Source organism: Uncinocarpus reesii, genomic scaffold, assembly GCF_000003515.1.
Source record: "Uncinocarpus reesii 1704 scaffold_5 genomic scaffold, whole genome shotgun sequence".
NCBI lineage: Eukaryota > Fungi > Ascomycota > Eurotiomycetes > Onygenales > Onygenaceae > Uncinocarpus > Uncinocarpus reesii.
Genome location: NW_003052496.1, coordinates 1,664,820 through 1,683,040, shown reverse-complemented (window position 1 = coordinate 1,683,040; position 18,221 = coordinate 1,664,820). Strand labels below are relative to the sequence as shown.

Genomic DNA, 18,221 nt, shown 5'->3' with positions numbered 1-18,221 from the left:
TTTTCAAGCTCCGCCAAACCAAGGTACTTGCAACCCAGCTGCTTGTCGGCTTGATAAATTTCTCGGCTAACCTCTTCCTGGTAGCCTACCCTCCTCCCCCTCAACAAGGCACATATCCACCACCACCCCAGAACTACAACTACCCGCCTCCCCCTACAGGCCAAACTCCCCAGTTCGCTCCACCGCCGGGTGGCCATGGCTCCCCGCCTCCGCCCGCAACATCACCGCCTCCGGTAACGTCAACACCTCCGCAAATGGGCCATCCCACTCCGCCTCCAAAAATGGAGCAGATGCCCGGCGGCGCGCCGCCTGTTGGCCAGTTCGTAGGAGCCCAGTCCACCGCTGCAGACGACATTGGCACATTCAATGGAGGGAGCTATCGCATCAGCCACCGCGATTCCAACTCAATTTTGACTATTCAGCTTGCAATGGGATGCCCATTGACAGCAAAGCCTGGTACGTTTTATTGGGAGTATTCCATCACCGCGCAACAAAGGTCCCCTTCTTTGTTCCTGCTAACCGGCGAATCCTGCCAGGCGCAATGATTGCGATGTCCCCCACGGTCACGCTCAAAGGCTCGGTAAAATTCTCAATGAAAAAGATGCTTGCTGGCGGTGAGATGTCAACTTCGACATACACAGGCCCAGGCGAGCTACTGTTGGCTCCATCGGCACTAGGTGATATCTCTGTACTCCGTCTCAGCGGCCGCGAGCAGTGGTCCGTTGGTAAGGACGCGTTTTTGGCTGGTACCCAAGGCATTGTCAAAGACTACAAGCGCCAGGGCTTAAGCAAGGCCATTTTCTCCGGAGAGGGCCTGTACACATATATGGTATCCGGCACCGGTATTTTGTTCATACAGAGTTTTGGCGCCATTATCAGGAAAGATGTACGTTTTCACCCCCTCATATCGACTTATCATACTAACCTTTTGTGGCAGCTGGCTAACGGCGAGAAATACATTGTTGATAACGGCCATCTCGTCGCTTGGAACTGTGGCTACGTAATGGAGCGTATCGCATCCGGGGGTATCATCTCCGGCCTAAGTTCCGGAGAAGGCCTGGTGTGCAAGTTCACTGGACCAGGGACCGTTTACCTCCAGACGAGAAACGCACAGGCTTTCGGACAGTGGGTCCTGGCGAATGGCGGGCCAGCCGGAGCCTAAATGGATATTCTAAATAACATCGGCGATTTGCATGTTTGAATGAAAACCAACATCTTTAACTTGACTTTTGGATAACCGCAACGATTTATAATAGTCTTAATGAGTGGGAAAAAGGAGAGGTGCGGTTTTGACTTTTTGGAGCCATGTATATAAAAAAAGAACACAAAGGTCCTACTGGGATTCGAACCCAGGATGCCGGAAAGCTTGGTCAGAAGATCAAAATCCGGAGTCATAACCACTAGACCATAGAACCGTGGCTAATACAACAACGGGACCCACTGTTATATCAGGGAGTAATACACGCCCATTCTAAAACCCACTACATATTTGTATATGATTTATCCTTACAGCAATACTGCGGAATTCTCACCCCTTATCCCCTTTCCATTAAGCAAACAAGTGCGACGATGCTATAAAATACTATGCAATCCGCACTAGCAACCGAAGGCATGAATCATAAACCAGGGATACCATCAATCAACAGAAAACGCGAAGCACTTTGATAGGAAGGGCATGACAAAAAAAAGGTAAGAGACCATCCAGTCGTTACTTTTATACGGAGAGAACGGGGTGCTTGCCACGAGTGAAGCATAGATGATACTAAATCTACTGCTGTCTCTTTCTCCTTCCGACCTGGCCACGGAAACCCGTCTTGATAGCAGTGACGCTACGACGACTGCCACAGGAATTGCAAGTAACGAAGTACAAGCGATTTTCTCCCTTGTTGAGCTCGGTGTCGGGGCTACGGCAGGTCTTGCACGTGACGTATTCGACTTCAAACGGGAGAAAGTTAGCAAAGAGTCCGGGGTATAGGAGCTGTTGGAACATACCGATGTATCGTCTTAGAACATTCTCAATTTGTTTCTGCTGGAAACGACCCTTGATAACCAATCGGCGACTACCGTCGACGGAGCCGCTAGTACCCAATTCAGCGAACAAGAACTGCATAACGTGGTCCTCTGATCGTTTCATTCTCTTGCAAATATCAGCGATATTGGCAAAGATGGTCCTCCGGTTACCTTCACGCAGGCACTGTGGTGGCGGGATCTTATAAGACTTCGATCCACTAGCCAACAAATCCGGATGATGGCTGTGAATGAGACTAAAGAAGCGGGTGACAAGGTACGAGTAGGGGATCGCCTGTGTCGCGTCGTGTGCCCAGATACCAGTTCCACTCTCGAGGTCCTGTGCGATTTGTTCAGGAGACGGCTGCTCTTCGGGAGCAGCTTCTTCCTCGGGAGCATGACCAGCTTCAGCGAGCTTGGCCTCGAAATCTCCGGCGTCAGCGACCTTCTTTTTCGAGCTACTCTTCTTTTTCTTTTTCATAGTCGACGGGTCGAAAGCGCCATCGGTGGCAGCATCCACACCGTCTGCTGCTTCTGCATCCTTCTTCTTCGAGGACTTCTTCTTTTTCGACAGGCCCTTGAAAAGCTCTGTCACTTCGTCAACGTCCTTATCTGGGGATGCTGTGGCGAAAAGCGTTTTTTAGCAAAGGTCTGCAACGAACAAGAAAACTTGTGTAATGGAATTGAACAGCATGAATAGGTAAATAGCTTACTGGCCGAATGCTTTTCAGCAGTGGTCTTTGGTGTGTGATCCGCCTCGGTGATCGAGCCGTTCGCATCCATAACTGTGGCACCCTCGCTGAACGCGACAGATTTTCTGTGCTTCTTTTCGGGCATCTGAACTTCCTATACCGTGGAATCATTTATATTAGCAATCTCACTGACGCAAATCATCCCGCCGCAAATTCGATTGCCAGCGGACTAATGTGGCGAGGATTGTGGGGGGGATAAGTACCGTGTCCGCCATGCTGGGCTCAACCTGAGTAGATTTTCTCGCAAAAACTGAAAAGTAAGGCTTGATTGCTCGATGTTAAATAGCTTCTCTTTATAGATAGTCGATTATCACCCGAACAGACCGATATTTGTCAGGGCAGTTGGTGAGGTGGAATCTTTCAATAGGTACTCGCCATGACTGCACTTATCAAGAGATGCAAAAACTTAATGACAAAGCAAACTAACTAGCCCATCACGTGAAAGCTAACCATCGCCCGGGCTCAACGCTCTCCTGGGATTCGGTCATGATCCAACGTCTTATCAAACACAGTTGCAACGATTCCGAGCCTTTGATAATCAGTGTAAAAATACGTCTTATAGATAATACAACGCTCCCGCTTGAATATCCTCCATCCGAACAGTCCACGCCTCTCCTTTCCCAAGTTTCCCAACCCCCCGCCCCGAAACAACCGTCCTCACCCTGCCACGAATAAACTATGTCTACCTTCCCCCCTCCCCCGCGCATTGACATCACCAACTCTCCCTCCGCCTCCAGCTACATGTTTGCCTCACAACTGCAACACGACTCCTCCGAAGAAGACATAGCTTCCCTCCCGTCCTCGTCGGCATCTGATTCCTCCTTGGAGGACCATATCTCCATGTACGATGAAGATGATGAAGATGACGAGTCCGATGCAGAGGCAGAATGGCGAGAGAGTATGCGACAGCTGGAGCTCTTGGTGACGATGGTGATAATACCGTTTGCGGGGAAGTTCTTGGGGCGGAAATGCGCTTATTGGGGTATGTCTTGATTTTCTTTTCAATCGCGCTGGGAACTCATGATTGATCTTTGTTTTTGTGGTATATAGGATGGGCCAAATTCATGGAGTGGCAATACCCTTTCGAGGCAGTCATCAAAGACAGGTCTCGGCCACGAAAAGTCGCTGCCGCTCTATGACGCGAAGAAGAATGGACGATTTACTCATAAAGTAAGTCTATATTCAGAATGCCACTGCAAACTACGAAATTCTAATATACAAAACTTTAAACAGTTATTCGGAGCCGTTAACCTTCAACAGTTATACCTATCTGGAAACAGGTTACGACTGAATATGGTCAATATTCAGAAAGATGCCACTCCAGTTGTGGCCCTTGGAAAATCGCTAAGCCGGAGGCCTCAGCTCTTGATAGGGATTCCATAATCCTGCGTTCCTAAAAGAGGGACTGCTATGGCTTCGAGAGGAAGGTCCTAGAAGACACGGCTTTACGAAGACCTAATCTCTGTCATTACATTTGTTTGTCCGGTGTTATCAAGGGAAAGATTGAAACAAAGTGTCAAAAACCGTGGTATCTTCGCGGAATTGTGTGTTCCTGCCACCATAAGTGGGCTCCTGGGTCAAGCCAGCAGTTTGGATAGAGTCGTGGTGATTCAAAAGCTCCTGAGAATGAAATTTTGGATTATCTCCCCAGTGTTCATCCATATTGGTTCCTGACATCAAATCTGGTCTCCATGGAGTGCCACTATATGATCCGCGGTTAGTAGCTACCTTTGTAACTTCTATTTGGGGGAGAGCATACGTGAATTGGCCACCAGCCCCAGTAATATCTTCACCTGAAAATGGGTGGCTTTCTTCCAAGGCGGAATTAAGGTTAACCCCCGCCATGAAAGATCCCAGCATGCCCACAGTTCCATAAGATGTACCTAAACTCGGTGACATATCCCCATCGACAGAAGTTAGATCGGGTTCAGGCAATTTCGCTATGTTGTGATTAGCCGTTTAGATATTAGGCGTGCAATCAAGGTATCAAAATAGATTATACATACCACCAGGTGGGATAAGGTGCTCGATTTTACACTGAAATGCGAGAGCAACGTATTAGGATCGAAGAGAAAAAACGATTCATCACGTGAAATGGCACTCACCGAACGATGATTCTTTTTACAATCCGCACATGCACCACCCAGCTCGCGGATCAAAGCTGTCTTCCATCTTTCCTGTTTGGTCCGCTGTCTCCTTGGAGGGGGCACCTCGAGTTCCTTTCCAGACACCGAATCCCAGACTGAGAAATTGGGCCGCTTGCGGCTAATCAGATGGCCTCTAGAAGCTCCAAGGTTGCGACGGGAATTTGCATGGAGTTTACTACTCCGGAAAGATGTGCTTAAAATTGAACTTGACTGTGGAAATGAACAAGGAAATGAACGCCCAGTGCGGTCTACCCGCAACGAGGCTTTTGGAGGCTTAATAATGGAAATTGGCTCTAGAATAATCATCGAAATGTTAGTATGTCCGTTTTTGTTGGCAATAATCAACATGACAGTTCGTACATACCTGTAGCAGAGCATGGTTGGCGGTTACTACCGCCAAGATTTCCAGTCCCCGTCACCTCAGGTTCAAGCACAACCTGTGGGTACTGGGGAATATTAAGGAAGCGCCCATCGAAAATATCAAGATCCCATTCTAGATCATCGTGGAGCTCCGATGGCAAAAGGTCCTCAGAGATCTGGGGCGGAATTGCTGGCATGTCGTCCGCATTATGTGCTTCCAGTTGCTGGGACAAGGCCCACTCCCTTTGGCTCAACTGATTCAGGCTCCCATAATTTCCTTGAGGAATAAACGCGTTTGAGCAGTCCATAGGGCTTGTCAACATGGCGTTGTCTGGCGGAAAAGAAACAAAACTCTGGGATGCTCCACTATTGGCTGAGGATGCATAAAATGTGTTCTCTTTGGTGGTATGCCAACTCTGTGGGTTAGACATAAGAGGACCATTCCCATGAAATGACTGGGGTGTGTGCAGATAAGTACTTGACTGGTCATTTGGCCGTTGACTGTTGCTTTCATAAAGAGAGCATGCGGCAAAAACGGCGTCATGACTGCCAATGTGTGCATTCCCCGGGTCATTCCCATTCGGTTGGCCCAGGTTGTGCAAATTGCCATGTGGACTTGCTGTTGTATCCCATCGGAAATCGGCGATTTGTTCAGGAAGAGAATCCATATTTGCCGTGTCAATCGAAAATCACAAAAGCTTTCCACGCAATAACCGTACAAGGAAATGAATCCAATAACGACTGGTTGAGTGGAAAGCAAGTGGCAAGTCTCAGCTTTGCACGTCAATGCACTCTGAACAAGTCTGGATAATCGATGCAAACCCGCTGGTCATGTATCCCATTCCAGCGGTTCCCTCGCCAATACGTCCAATGCGGAAAAACCAAAAGGCAGGTGCAAGCAAACTAAATCGAACGATTAATATAAGAGCAAACTAAGCCGCGAAAACAGAGGAGTCTGGTGGATTTGCCGGGCGTTATTACGCTTCCCACCCCTTCTTCAATCGTTGGCTAGGCATCATGGAGGCAAGGGTCGAAGGTAACGAAGCACTCCCCTTCTCGAAAGACACGTACCTTTGACAATATTGCCATTGGAAGACAACATCAAAGAAAAGAAAATGGCATTCTTTTTTAGAATCAAAAATCCAAAGGGGAAGCCGTGGGGTTTCTATAGACGAAAAAGCAAAACGGCACCAACTTGATGATTGAGAGCAATTGGCTGGTGCACCCCGGTCTGATGCAGCTAGGGTGCGTTACCACTTTCGTCTGCCGCAAAAGGTTGGCTTGTGATAAACTGAAGGTTAAGTTACCGTTTTTGGGCCAAAACGATCGTTCGACGAAGCGAGAATCCTCGTTGGGTAGCTATATTAATGCCTGACACGGAAACGCCAGGAGAATAAGTACTAACTAGCCGACTTCGTAGGCAGCTTGCTCGTTAGCTGGCCCGCTTGCGCATGAGTACGCATGATTTCGGAGGAACGCTGGGCCTCAAGCGTCAAGATGGGAGATCCAGACCGACAGAGAAGGCGAGCTCGGCCCAGTTTCTTACCCCAGAAACTTTCCCCATCCATCCCGTGGGATCAGATGATGGACGGCGATGCATGCCCGGAGAACAAGTACTCCTTCACCATTATTGCTCTTGCTGATGTCCAGTCTCAGACACTGGTTTCCGTGTTCCGCCGATGGCCTTGGCGAGTTGAGCCGCAGTCTTGTCGTGGCTCAGTCCCCATCCAATCAACGCTCATCTAGTGACCGCCAAGCCGCGGGAAGCAGCTTAATCAGCCAAAGCAGGGTGTGATCGATGTCACCGTTGTGATCCTCAGGCATCGGAAAAAGCGGAAACGGGAAGATAAATCTCGCAGCCCTCCCAACAGATCAAATTCGAGAGCAATATCCAAGTTACCTTGTACTCCTACCCTAAACCCGCTTCCGCAGACTCTTTACTTTGAGGCGATCTATATCCCTCGGAAGTAAAGTGACAGAAAACAGTCAAGGAAGGATATCGGGTTTGCGGCATCCCAGCCTTCTGGACAGCAGTTGACTACTGCAGGTGCATCCAAATTCGTGGGAAAACACCCTTGGTTGTGAAGATCTTCCCCGCACTAGCGGCGTCGCCCGAGTCAGGTGTTGGCGATGATGATATTTTTAACCTTGCCAAAAGTTCTGGAAGCAATTTCAATAAAATATGGGCTGGCACCGCTAGCGGCAGAGCCTTGTTTGAGACTGAGAATTGAGCTTGCATCGGGTCCAAAACGTGAGCAAGTGGCTCCTGCCAATTCGCTGCTCAACACGCGCTAGGAATGAGAAGTTGAGGACCAGCGACACATGTCGAGGAAAAGGGCTTTGCTGACGAGTTCACCAATGGAATCAATAGCGCTTTGGATTGCCCTGAAGTGGCCACACTTGCTGACAGGTCAAAAAGCTTCTCCAAAGAATAAGGTTGAGTCGCACTTCGGGAAAATCATTTTAAACGAATCGGGGTTTTTCCTTTACCAGTGATTCACCGCCATCTGGCTCGGTTGAGTTGTTTTTTTTTTTTAAAAAAAAAGGCAAACCCTTCCAGGTTCCAACCTCCGGAGTCCGGAGATTGAGAGGAAACTTTCTGCCGCCGCTAAAAACCCCGGGGATCATTCTTCGAATCCCATGTTATCGTTATTCAAGTGGCAGCAGTGCTACCTGGGAGGTCGCGGGGAGGCATCCCGCATTTTCAGCTAGTTAACTAAGTTAAGCCTTATGGATGGGTCTTGACCAGAAGCAAATAATCAAAGATCACGTTTACGAGCTCTAACGGGTAACGAGTATTCAGCACATACTGAGAATTATTTTCGATAGAAAGGAATTAAAGAGTTCTCCCACGATTGACTCACCACTCCGGAGATCAGCACGAGGCTGACAAGCGGATGAAGAACAGATGCATCCCTCAGCCACCCAATAGAATAGCCGCGATGTGGCGCATGAAATTGCTTAGCCACACATGCCCGGCTTGACCATACATCGGGCTTCCAAAACTCAAGGTCAAGCGAAGAAACCCATTTCTGCCTGAATCATATCCAACACAGGGCTGGCTAGATGTTGGGAATTATGGTATTGCACTGCCTCACCAAAGCCATAGGCCAGCACGCCAAATGATCGGGAGTAAATCAACTCGAGTAGCTGGCTGTGTAGTATTTCTGGCTCGGGTTACGGCGTCTTTTCATAAGTACATCGCAGGCTTGACCTGGAGTAGACTAGTCACGTAAAAGAACAAAAGGTGAACAGAGAAGAGACAAAAAAAGGTATTGTAGGAGAGAAATGATTCGACGAGGCATGTTTAGATCCCGACCCAAGCCACGACCAAACGAAGTCGCTTTGTAGGCAGCATGGCGCCTGACGATTCTCTAACAAAGCTGTAAAGTTCTAACTTTCCCTTGGTAGATGCGTGGAGTCAGGGTCTCGATTTGAACCGGGGAGGGTATGATCGGGTTGGACATTCATATCTGAGCTCCTAGCACTGCCGCTTTTCTTCATTTTGCCCTTAATCCCATCGAAGTTGAGCTGGGCAATGAAGTCCCTTCTCTCGATAGATTCGCCGCTCGCATAAGGGGTCTGCAGGTCGTCAAGTTTTGATTTGGCGACGTGGAATGGATCGGCAATGTTGCCAGGCGTCAGGTATCGTTTCACCGGATGCTCGTTTGTGGCTTTGACAAGCCCTTGCACGAGCTTCAGATCGTTGTTCAATTGTTCGGCGGAGAACGCTGGCATTTGGGCTGCCGCCCCCGGAAACTTCGACGGGACCTGCGCGGACGGGATGGGGCCGTGCTCATCTAGGCCCTGTTTGCCGAGCAAAGCCATGCCCTGCTGCTGGTAGAAGGAGTGGAACTGCTCTTCCTTGACAGTGACGGCTGCGTGACTATTGTGCAATTGCGGCTCCTTCGACGAGAGTTAGGTTCTGAAGTAGTGGAGAAGAGACTGATGATTAAAACATACTCCCATAGGTGCGTGTTCCAACTGCTCTAGCGAATTCCGAGTTAACTTTGGCGGATCACGGCCTGCCATCTTGCTCTGGCACCTTCTTTGTGAGAAGATACCTAAAATCCGGGGCAGGTTGGGGAGGCTGCTAGCAAGGAGGTATGGGTGATAGGCGCTTGACGGAGACGCAGATAAAAAAGTAAGGGCTCTTTTCGTGGAAGAGCGGTTGAGAAAACCACAACTCAAAGCATTAGGGGGATGTGCAACAGGTTTGGGGAACAACAGAAAGGGACGAGGTGGGAGCCTTCATCATTTAAATAGATGCATTGCATCTTGTATAAGAAAGGAGCAAATACTGGGAACGGAATTGATTGGACTGTAGTCAAGCAATCGTGAACAAATGCTTGGTTCACGGATGGCCGTTCCTTACCCCCTGCCAAAATTCCGTAAATTTTGAAGTCCAACAGGTCTAGGCCGTATCATGGGAGAGCCCGAAAAAAAACAGTCAAGCGTCTCTAGGAGCAGACGGGATAGAAAAAACGGAATCGGTGGCTATTACCAGAGCAAAAATGCATCGCAGAACACTAAACCCCCAACTAGGGGGCCAATGATCGTTATCCCGCATATCTTTGCGACTGTTCAAGAGGCATGGCCACAAAAATAATAATTTTTAGTGGATTTCCGTGGAACATTTGAAGCGCAGGTGACAACCCATCAGTTCCTGCAGCACCAAGCCACAATCAGGGTACAAGACCCCTGCACCAAATTGACAAAAAGTAAAACTGGTAGGCTACCATACTCAACATCGCGGAGTATAAAGAATCTTCACGGGGTGCACCATGTGGCCAATCAAGCAGTCAGAAATCAATGACTTCCGGGCACGGAGTTCTTGGTTATGGGGACTGCTAGGGAAAAATTACATCGTGGCTCGCAGTGGGACGGGCCTGCAGGAGAAGCTCAGCTCTCCGTGAACTCCGCCGAGTAGAAGCCCGGTTCCGAAAAACGACGCCTTAAAAGGGCAATAAGGCCGTATCCTATGAGAGAGCCGGGCAGATCGGTCTCGCTTTCGACGACACTGGACACACGGACCGCAACATTCGACACAAACCCCTTGGAAAGAATCGGAGTCATTCTGCTGTCGCTCCCTAGCACCGCATGTGTAAGTGTTCGTTAGGCGCCGTTGTCGAGCCAGTTTCTGTATTCCGGTCTGGATGTCGTTGCAACAAACAGATGCATGCGTAAAAACAAGTTACGATCCAGTTGGCTAGCGCCAGTTGACTAAGCAACGTAGTTAACTAACTAACTAGTTAGTCAGGCGTCTGAAGGCTCTCGTCCTCGCAAAGGTGTTCGTTCCAAACCGCCCTGCAAATGACAAGTAGAATAATGATCTTCAAGAAACATTTGCCTATCTTTTCGGAAGGCCAACATTCCTCAAGGCAGAGACACAGGAGTTAATTTCGATGTTGTCGATCAACCGTATTCGCTGCCCTCTCCTGAAGGAACGTCTGTCAACAACAGATAGATTCCTGTGAACCAATCCCCCGGTTCACCCCGCCTTGAGCAAATTGTGTGGACCATGCAGCAATTCATCAATCACGTTCGGAGCCTCGAGTTACCCAAAACGAGGCTTGCTTTTCTGTGTTTGCTGTATGATTGAGAAGAAGTTCTCCGTCCTCCATGCCAACACACCGCTTAGGTTAGGGCGGCTGAGCAACCTGGCAGGTGAAAGGTCCGAAACCTAGTAAACCTGGGCTAGAGGCTGCCTCTGAGCGAACTGACTTGTGAAAAGCTGGACAGGGGAACCGCCTTTCCTTGTTTCAAGACAGGTGTCACTCAATCTCGCCAGCCAAAAACGACATGGTGCAGGTCGCCGACGCCAATTACAATGCACAAAGATGCTTTGTTGCAATAGTGGTGGAGGGAACACATGGACGGGCGAGCTTGATGCTCCGACTTCTCAGCGGGAAGTTAGCGAGGCTAGCGTGCATTGTAGTCCGGCCTTCTGAGCGTTTTCGGGGCCTCTCGCAGATTGTATAATGCAGTATCGCATGCTTCGATTGACGATGGCACCAAGAAGATGAATAAAAATGGAAACGCACCGATTGGCTGGGAAGACATAAGATGATCCAGCGCCATCATTACTCCGGACCGAAACAATTTAAACGAGCGCAGCGGTGAAGCGGGCGTAAGGGGGATGTGGGGGGGAAATTATTGAATATCGTGACAAGTGTGCAATTTGAACTTTGGGGACTAAAACAAAGGGCCATGGTGGGCAGTTTTCCGTCCCTTCGACCATGGATAACCAGTTCAGCTCGCAGGGCTTTTGCTGATTAACAATAACAGGCCGTTCGAGACCCTTGCTGCTCGTTTTCTGGGTACCAGGAACGCCAGAACGGTGCCTTTGGCATCTTTCTTTCTTTTTTTTTTCCTAAGATGACTGGGATTCAGAGGCAGCTAATGGAATATTTTTGTGCGGAGGGGGCCACAAGCAAGGCGTCTGCTTCTTATCGACTCGACGACTCCAAAGACCCGTTCGAGCTTCGCACGATCTAGACCTTTCCCCCTTCAGGTGCTCGTATAGGCGCAGTTGGTGATCTGCCGACAATCTAATAAGTGGGATGTCCCACCTTAAGCTCCCTCGTTCTTTGAAGCTCTTGACATGGTCTAGACTCATCGTTTCAAAATAAATTCGGTCGACCTGCAGCGACAACTCCAGGTCTAGATCCCAACATCAATCGTGCATCTGGACCCCTGTGTTTCCTTTGCGACAAGACTAGACTGGCGATGGCAGTACCCATCTCGACTGAAAACCAGAACCATGAGTTGTATGTCTAGGAGTATAGCATTTGAGCATTAAGAAAAAGCCAGAAACTTTACTTTGTAACATCACTCAGGTCGGCTCCAACGAGTCTTCCTAACATCAGCTCGATATGCTGGCGTAGGCAAATCAAGCTCTGTTGCGAACGTTGGCACTAGTTACGCGCCTGGCCATTTTTGACATGCAGTGGGCTGTGGCTGGGCAAATGTATCATTCCCAGCGGTTTGGTGAGATCAAGGAATTCGATGCCTCATGTGGGATGGCATGCATACCTGAAATGCTCTGCAGAATGTTGAGTATCCCACGGGCACAACAGCCTCGAACGTCGGTTCTAGACTTCATGGACCTTCTTTGACACGAACGTGTTTTCAACACCGAAGCCCACCCCGAACTGACATCTCCTTCGAGGCCATTTGCCGGCTAAAGTGCCGAAGCTGATGAATTTCGAGATCAGATCAGATTTGCGAATGCTAAGTGCGGCTGATGCATACCTAGCATGACAAACATCAGGCATAGCAGCTTGATGAGATATTTCCTTTCACCCAATCTTCACCCATCAATAACTTCAACAAATGAATATTATTGAAAACGCGACATTTTGCGTCTCTCCTCGAAATGGGATCACCTCCTTTGTTATATTGACCCCTTTAGGTACACTCGCCACCCCCTACCTAGTTAACCTGCTACGTGAAAATGTGACGTCACTCCACTGATTCCATCCATCTCTCCTTCAACCATCTACTCCGTTCCCTCAAAATTACCAACAACTCTTATTATTCAACCATTCCGATAATTCACCAAAATGTGCAGAAAAGACGATCCTGTTGAATGCACATGGACCTGCGGCCACACAGCTCCTCATATTCTCGGTTCTGAAATTATCTGGTGTGTTGAAGCCTCGCAGAGAGGCCGCCTTTGTGCCAATATCCAGCCCTTGGATCATGCGAAGATACGTACTTGGGCAAAAACAAGTGCGTGCCCAAATTGTCGCCCTAGACGAGCTTCGGAGCCTTCCAAATACGCACGTCACAGCGACGATGATGACGACGTGCACGACAAGGAACCTGTACCAAGGCGAAGGTTGGGTTCTCTCGGACCAAGTGGAGTCATAACTGGTGTTTAAAACGCCGTTGTGGTAGGTCGATTGTTATTCTGCTATGTTAGGAATGAAGACATGTTTGGGAGGAAATTAACGGTGTAATTCGCGCGCGACGGTTGAGGCAAACTCCTTAAGATACATCGACAACCTATTTTAGCTGTTTATTACTCTTCAGCGGGACCGTTTTAATGAGAGATGGGTGCCTGAAATGGCGGTTGAAGCTGACAAGCCACCCAGGTTGAATCATTGCCTGAAGTATTACCGGCGCGAAAAAGAAGTTAGCCATTTACACGCCGCTTCGAAAGTGAAGGTATATGCGCGTGGATACGATGGTTGTCAACAATCAATTCTTGATGAGTTTCACAGGAACAAAACAGATACTTATGGCATGCGTTCTGCTTGTGAAGATTTGGCTGTCCCGAGCGAAGAAAGGAACCATTCAAAATCATATAAATTGTGTTCCCACATAGAAAGTCGAAGAAAGACCGTGTACTATTGTGCAAAACTGCTTTTGGGGATAACTATCAGATGAAACTTAGGTAATCGATTTTTCAACAGGAATCGAATATTCCGATTCCTAAAAGTGGACTAACCTAAACAGGTTAATCCCCGAAAATTAATCTTACATAAGCTATTTTCGGAATAACCTGCACCCCGGTCCCCGTGACGGGGAGCTTCTGGCAAGGCCGAACCTCAGCACTGAACGGCTCTCATCCAGCTCACTCGGAACACTGCACTCATTATTTTCCCCGTGCTTTAGTTATAGCTCGCTAAATTTTCCCATTTCTCTGCATTTCTCCTTTCGTTCTGACAAAGCTTCGCGGTTTCATCATCAACTCCCCAGTCATGGCACCCGATGAACTCCAGGCTCTTGTGAAAGAGCTCCACGTCAGTCTTGAGAAAGAGCAGCTTGACCAAGCCCTTTCACTACTCAGCCGTTCAAAACGAGCCCTTCTACAGCTAAACGCCTTGATTCCTACACTCTCCACCCCTCCTCAGCTTTTCTCCCTTGCCCGCGAAGTACTAGAATTAGGCGCCATCACATCGATACGTCGAGGCGATGCTCCTGCGTTCACAAGATATTACCAACAACTCCAGCCGTTTTACGATATCGAGCGACATGTTATTGCTACTCAAAAAAATACGTCACAGCTGAATTTACAAACGAGCCAGAGGAGCAAAGTCACTGGCCTATACTTGCTCCTGTTGTTGAGTATGGGCAATAATACCGATTTCCATACGGTGTTGGAGGGCTTGGTGGAAGAGGCATCTCTCCAAGAACGTAATGTGGAAGACGATCCGTACATCAAGTATCCGGTTGAGCTGGAGAGGAGTCTTATGGAAGGGAGCTATGATAAAGTATGGAGGGAAACGAAATTGGAAAATGTCCCGTCGCCAGACTTCGGTTTGTTCTCTGATGTATGTTGTGGTTCCCGTAATACTTGCACGTCGATCGAGATTTTGGAGAAGCTAATACCGTAATTTAGATTTTGATTGGGACGATTAGAAGCGAAATCGCCGACTGCTCAGAGAAAGCGTATCCTTCCTTGCCTATTTCTAATACCAAAAACCTCCTTTTCTTCAACTCCGAAGGTGCCGTTATAGAATTTGCGAAAGAGCGTGGATGGACCTTAAAGGACGGAAGGGTATATTTCCCTTCACAGGAAGAGCAAGCAGGCGAAGTTGCTCCTGAGTCAGAAAAGCAAATTCACCTGACAGGCGGAAATATTATTGAGAATGCGATTGGATATGCGAGACAATTAGAAACAATCGTTTGATTCTTTTGCTCGCAATGGTCGTCTACCGATGGGGTGCAATGGGTTGTATCATACATCTCATTTTGATTTCTTGCTATGCAGCGGTAAATAAATGCTTTTATTCCCTGTGCTTCCGTCAGTCTAGAGGACAATCGGTATTCCAAGTTTCCCAAGTCCATCCATGTAGTCGAAATCTAGTTTCGACGTCTCGTTTGAGAAACCTTTCAACCCCGGGACCTTTATAATCAGATATTGGCTTTCCATACACAGACTCTTTTATCGTAGAAGCTGCTCGTCACACAAAGCACTGGGCACTCTTCTGCCGAGTTTTCCGGCCCGTCTCCCTTTTGTCCACCTCTGTAAAAGTCTGACGCATAGTTCATACTCTGGTGTTCTTTGAACTCAGCGAGCAAGTTGATCTCCCACTTCCCTTCTCCATCCTGGGAATTTCCTCTGCTAGCAAAATAGCTTACCCGGAGCAGCCTGGCTCCACCATGCATACAGCTGGCTAAGATTAGGTAGCTACGTCTCAGGTCCAAGTCCGACTGATAATGACGAGAACGAATATCCGTAGCTTGTGAATCCTCGATTTGAATTAGTCTGAGCCGCCAGACTCCTCCGCCTAGATTCTTGGAAGCTAGGACTTCGGCTCGACCTTTGAAGTGATAAACCCGGATATTTTCGTCATAGCTTCCCGTCAGGATAATGATGCCGGTCTCATCAGCGAAGAGCGGGAGAATCGCCGTAACGCCCGCGTCATGATGTCGACCACGGTCATCTAGTTGCCATGAACGAGAGGATACATCGTCGGTGCAGTCCATCTCAGTCAAAGTGGCCCCGCGGATATGATGCATGTCGTTGCCGGCAAATAAAACGGGAAGTTGTTCATCCCCAGTCGACTGTAAATAAAAAGCAACGTACCACACCTCAATGGGAAAGCCTCCGAGTTGAATCTCAGACAGTTTGGCATCATCATGGGTCCCGATGTCTGATTTGGTGTAAAATACCGAAACTCTCCCGTCTGAAAATGAAACTGCAAAGCCATCTTTGATATCCGGGGTGTCTTCTTTATTCTGCTGGCGGCTTCCCGTTGGAATCCAGGCAAGACATAGCGCAAGCTGAGCTGCGTCCTCATGGATATTTATGGAGCGGACAAATACTATCCTCGCAGAGAGGTTCAGCTCATCATTGGATATTTCTATCCGATAGAGCGATACCACCGATTTGCTTAATGCAACAGCAAATAAGCTGGGATCTCGCGGCGAGAACTGAAAGTCGAAAACTGCCGAATCTAAAGGCAAGCTCTGTACCGGGGAACTGCATCAGTTTGTCAGCAGGCTGCCAACTCTTCGCATTGGATCCCTCACAGTTGACATGAATGCGTGTCCAATTTGAAAAGCTGCAGGCTCCCCGTGCGGACTTGTGTCGGAGCTGGTGATCCTTCTTCTGGGACCTCATTGAGGAGATAGGTGGAGATGAGGAGATGGTCGGGAGCCGTTGGACAGAATTCCAAACAACTGGGCGGTTGATCGAGGAATAAAGTAAACAAAGAACTTGGAGTTTGAACAGAAATATCCATCATCACGTCCTCTAGCTAACCCTCAGAATTTGAGTCTGTATGTGGTGTGAGATGGAAGACCGGCCGGGAACCGGTAAAGTCTACGGGGTATTGCATTTATATACATATTGCAACGGAAAAGCGCTACCGATAAACGAGCTCAACGCTTGCAATAAGATGTACAGGTTTTCCCTATATTTCAGGGAAAAGTCGCGAAAGTGATCACGATGTCGATCCTTGAAAGATTTTAGCCGCTCTCTTGATTCGCATAGACGCCCGCTCCAAGTCTCATTGGTGATCTAGTTACGGAGGATTGCCATACAAGAAACAGCTAATCATGATGATATTGTATGGATTGTGATAGCATTAGAGAAATATCTTTTTTCGTTTTGATACCCAATCGCCATTTTTACGCTAGTTAGTTAACTAACTAATTAACTGAGATATGCCTCCCCAGCCGAAGTTGGAGAGCTTCATCTCAGACGACTCCAGCTTCTACGGTAGGCTGTGCTACATAACAAAATGCGCACTCGAAACGAGGTGGCTAACCCATTTGATTTCATTCAATCTAGGCGATGAAGATGAGATATCCGAAATGGAAGACCGTGCTGCGGAATTTGATCCAATACGATACTGGCGCACATCACACTCCACGAACCTCGCTGTGATTGCATACTCCCAACGGTTGGCTGCGGAGAATAGGCCATCCACTGAATGCCTAGATGGAGCAACTATAATAGAAACAGAAGTGACACAGAGACATCCCCACGACGGCCGCGAATATTGTCGCCAAGCTACCGAATCCGTCGCCTCCTTTATTAATCGTCTTCCGCCAAGTACAACCAAAGCAGCAGACATAGGGCCGTGGATATTCATTGCAAATCGAGAGGCCCCCAGACCAGTGGTGCCCAATATAGACCGATTAATCGAAAACGGTGGAAGGCTACTAGAGGACTTTGAGGAGGACCTGGCGGAAATTCAAAATGAACCTAAAAGCAAATCAAGCGCGGGAAAGGCGGCTGTGACACGGAAGATTAACTCGAAGCGGCGGAAACTGGAAACTGACTTATTGCAAACCGCCCGTGACAATGGACTTGCGACGGGGAAGTGGATGTTGTTCCCTTCAGCAGAGAGCTTGGATGAAACTTGGGCAGCCGTGGCTGACGCAACGGCCAAAGGCACGTTGGGGATTGAAGCTAAAGTTGCCACCGACCCTGAAAATGGAGCATCCTCAAAGCCTCGATTGATCTGTGTTTACACCAGAGATTTTTGGGACAAGGAGGACGTTCGCAGAGTTCTGCTGAAGTTGGTAGACATGGGCGTGGTGAGCAAAGCAAAGGGAAGCTCGGCTCGTCCAATATACTATAAATGCGACGTGTATACGCATCTGAACATCATGTCTGGTAATAAATGGGGTTTAAAACCTACATTGTGTTCAAGCACAGAAGTGTTGGCGAACAAGTTGTGAGTGCGTCTTGGAGCGTTTGGAAAATATTGGATGAAGCAGTATTCACTATGCTGTCTATATATGGTACAATTTGGGGACTTTTTGTGATGCCTCATTACTCCTTCAAATGACACAAGGCCAAATGTCTAGAAACAAAAGTCCTGAACTGATAGGAGTGTCCTAAGCATCGGACAAGTGCTGCTAACACTGGTGTTTGACCAGCATAGTAACATCGAGTCGAATATCTGAACAGTCATCCTAACTAAAGGGTGCGGCCCTCCCATTGAATCTAGCCAATGTTCAAAATTCGTTTTGGCCCAAATTGCTCTAG

The 18,221-nt window shown here is 48.3% G+C and overlaps 8 protein-coding genes and 1 non-coding gene across 9 annotated transcripts in view; 4 read left to right on the top strand and 5 right to left on the bottom strand.

Annotated features, from left to right (window-relative positions):
- UREG_07609 (uncharacterized protein) overlaps nucleotides 1-1,162 on the top strand; it is a gene marked incomplete at both ends in the record, with an annotated part of 1,780 nt that extends 618 nt beyond the window's left edge. The window contains 3 exon segments of the mRNA XM_002582790.1: nucleotides 85-456; nucleotides 474-886; nucleotides 938-1,162. Coding sequence (XP_002582836.1) covers nucleotides 85-456; nucleotides 474-886; nucleotides 938-1,162 — 1,010 coding nt within the window.
- A 166-nt stretch (nucleotides 1,163-1,328) lies between these two features.
- On the bottom strand, nucleotides 1,329-1,415 carry UREG_07973. The gene has a single exon. It is a non-coding gene; the product is annotated as a tRNA-Gln (tRNA).
- Nucleotides 1,416-1,768: 353 nt separating this feature from the next.
- Nucleotides 1,769-2,974, bottom strand: UREG_07608 (eukaryotic translation initiation factor 2 beta subunit; the record flags this gene model as incomplete). Its single annotated transcript, XM_002582789.1, has 4 exons — nucleotides 1,769-1,935; nucleotides 1,993-2,628; nucleotides 2,721-2,853; nucleotides 2,963-2,974. 4 exons carry the CDS (start codon nucleotides 2,972-2,974, stop codon nucleotides 1,769-1,771), a joined length of 948 nt encoding a protein of 315 aa, XP_002582835.1.
- Nucleotides 2,975-3,437: 463 nt separating this feature from the next.
- On the top strand, nucleotides 3,438-3,898 carry UREG_07607 (uncharacterized protein; the record flags this gene model as incomplete). Its single annotated transcript, XM_002582788.1, has 2 exons — nucleotides 3,438-3,741; nucleotides 3,810-3,898. The coding sequence occupies 2 exons, from the start codon at nucleotides 3,438-3,440 to the stop codon at nucleotides 3,896-3,898; spliced, it is 393 nt and encodes a 130-aa protein (XP_002582834.1).
- Nucleotides 3,899-4,250: 352 nt separating this feature from the next.
- UREG_07606 (uncharacterized protein) lies at nucleotides 4,251-5,934 on the bottom strand (the record flags this gene model as incomplete). The annotated part of the gene is made up of 5 exons (XM_002582787.1): nucleotides 4,251-4,461; nucleotides 4,519-4,699; nucleotides 4,766-4,796; nucleotides 4,865-5,199; nucleotides 5,271-5,934. The coding sequence occupies 5 exons, from the start codon at nucleotides 5,932-5,934 to the stop codon at nucleotides 4,251-4,253; spliced, it is 1,422 nt and encodes a 473-aa protein (XP_002582833.1).
- Nucleotides 5,935-8,659: 2,725 nt separating this feature from the next.
- Nucleotides 8,660-9,298, bottom strand: UREG_07605 (uncharacterized protein; the record flags this gene model as incomplete). Its single annotated transcript, XM_002582786.1, has 2 exons — nucleotides 8,660-9,172; nucleotides 9,230-9,298. The coding sequence occupies 2 exons, from the start codon at nucleotides 9,296-9,298 to the stop codon at nucleotides 8,660-8,662; spliced, it is 582 nt and encodes a 193-aa protein (XP_002582832.1).
- A 4,676-nt stretch (nucleotides 9,299-13,974) lies between these two features.
- UREG_07604 (uncharacterized protein) lies at nucleotides 13,975-14,906 on the top strand (the record flags this gene model as incomplete). The annotated part of the gene is made up of 2 exons (XM_002582785.1): nucleotides 13,975-14,547; nucleotides 14,616-14,906. The coding sequence occupies 2 exons, from the start codon at nucleotides 13,975-13,977 to the stop codon at nucleotides 14,904-14,906; spliced, it is 864 nt and encodes a 287-aa protein (XP_002582831.1).
- Nucleotides 14,907-15,130: 224 nt separating this feature from the next.
- On the bottom strand, nucleotides 15,131-16,464 carry UREG_07603 (uncharacterized protein; the record flags this gene model as incomplete). Its single annotated transcript, XM_002582784.1, has 3 exons — nucleotides 15,131-15,784; nucleotides 15,812-16,202; nucleotides 16,253-16,464. The coding sequence occupies 3 exons, from the start codon at nucleotides 16,462-16,464 to the stop codon at nucleotides 15,131-15,133; spliced, it is 1,257 nt and encodes a 418-aa protein (XP_002582830.1).
- Nucleotides 16,465-16,888: 424 nt separating this feature from the next.
- On the top strand, nucleotides 16,889-17,911 carry UREG_07602 (uncharacterized protein; the record flags this gene model as incomplete). The annotated part of the gene is made up of 2 exons (XM_002582783.1): nucleotides 16,889-16,943; nucleotides 17,016-17,911. The coding sequence occupies 2 exons, from the start codon at nucleotides 16,889-16,891 to the stop codon at nucleotides 17,909-17,911; spliced, it is 951 nt and encodes a 316-aa protein (XP_002582829.1).
- Nucleotides 17,912-18,221: the final 310 nt, after the last annotated feature.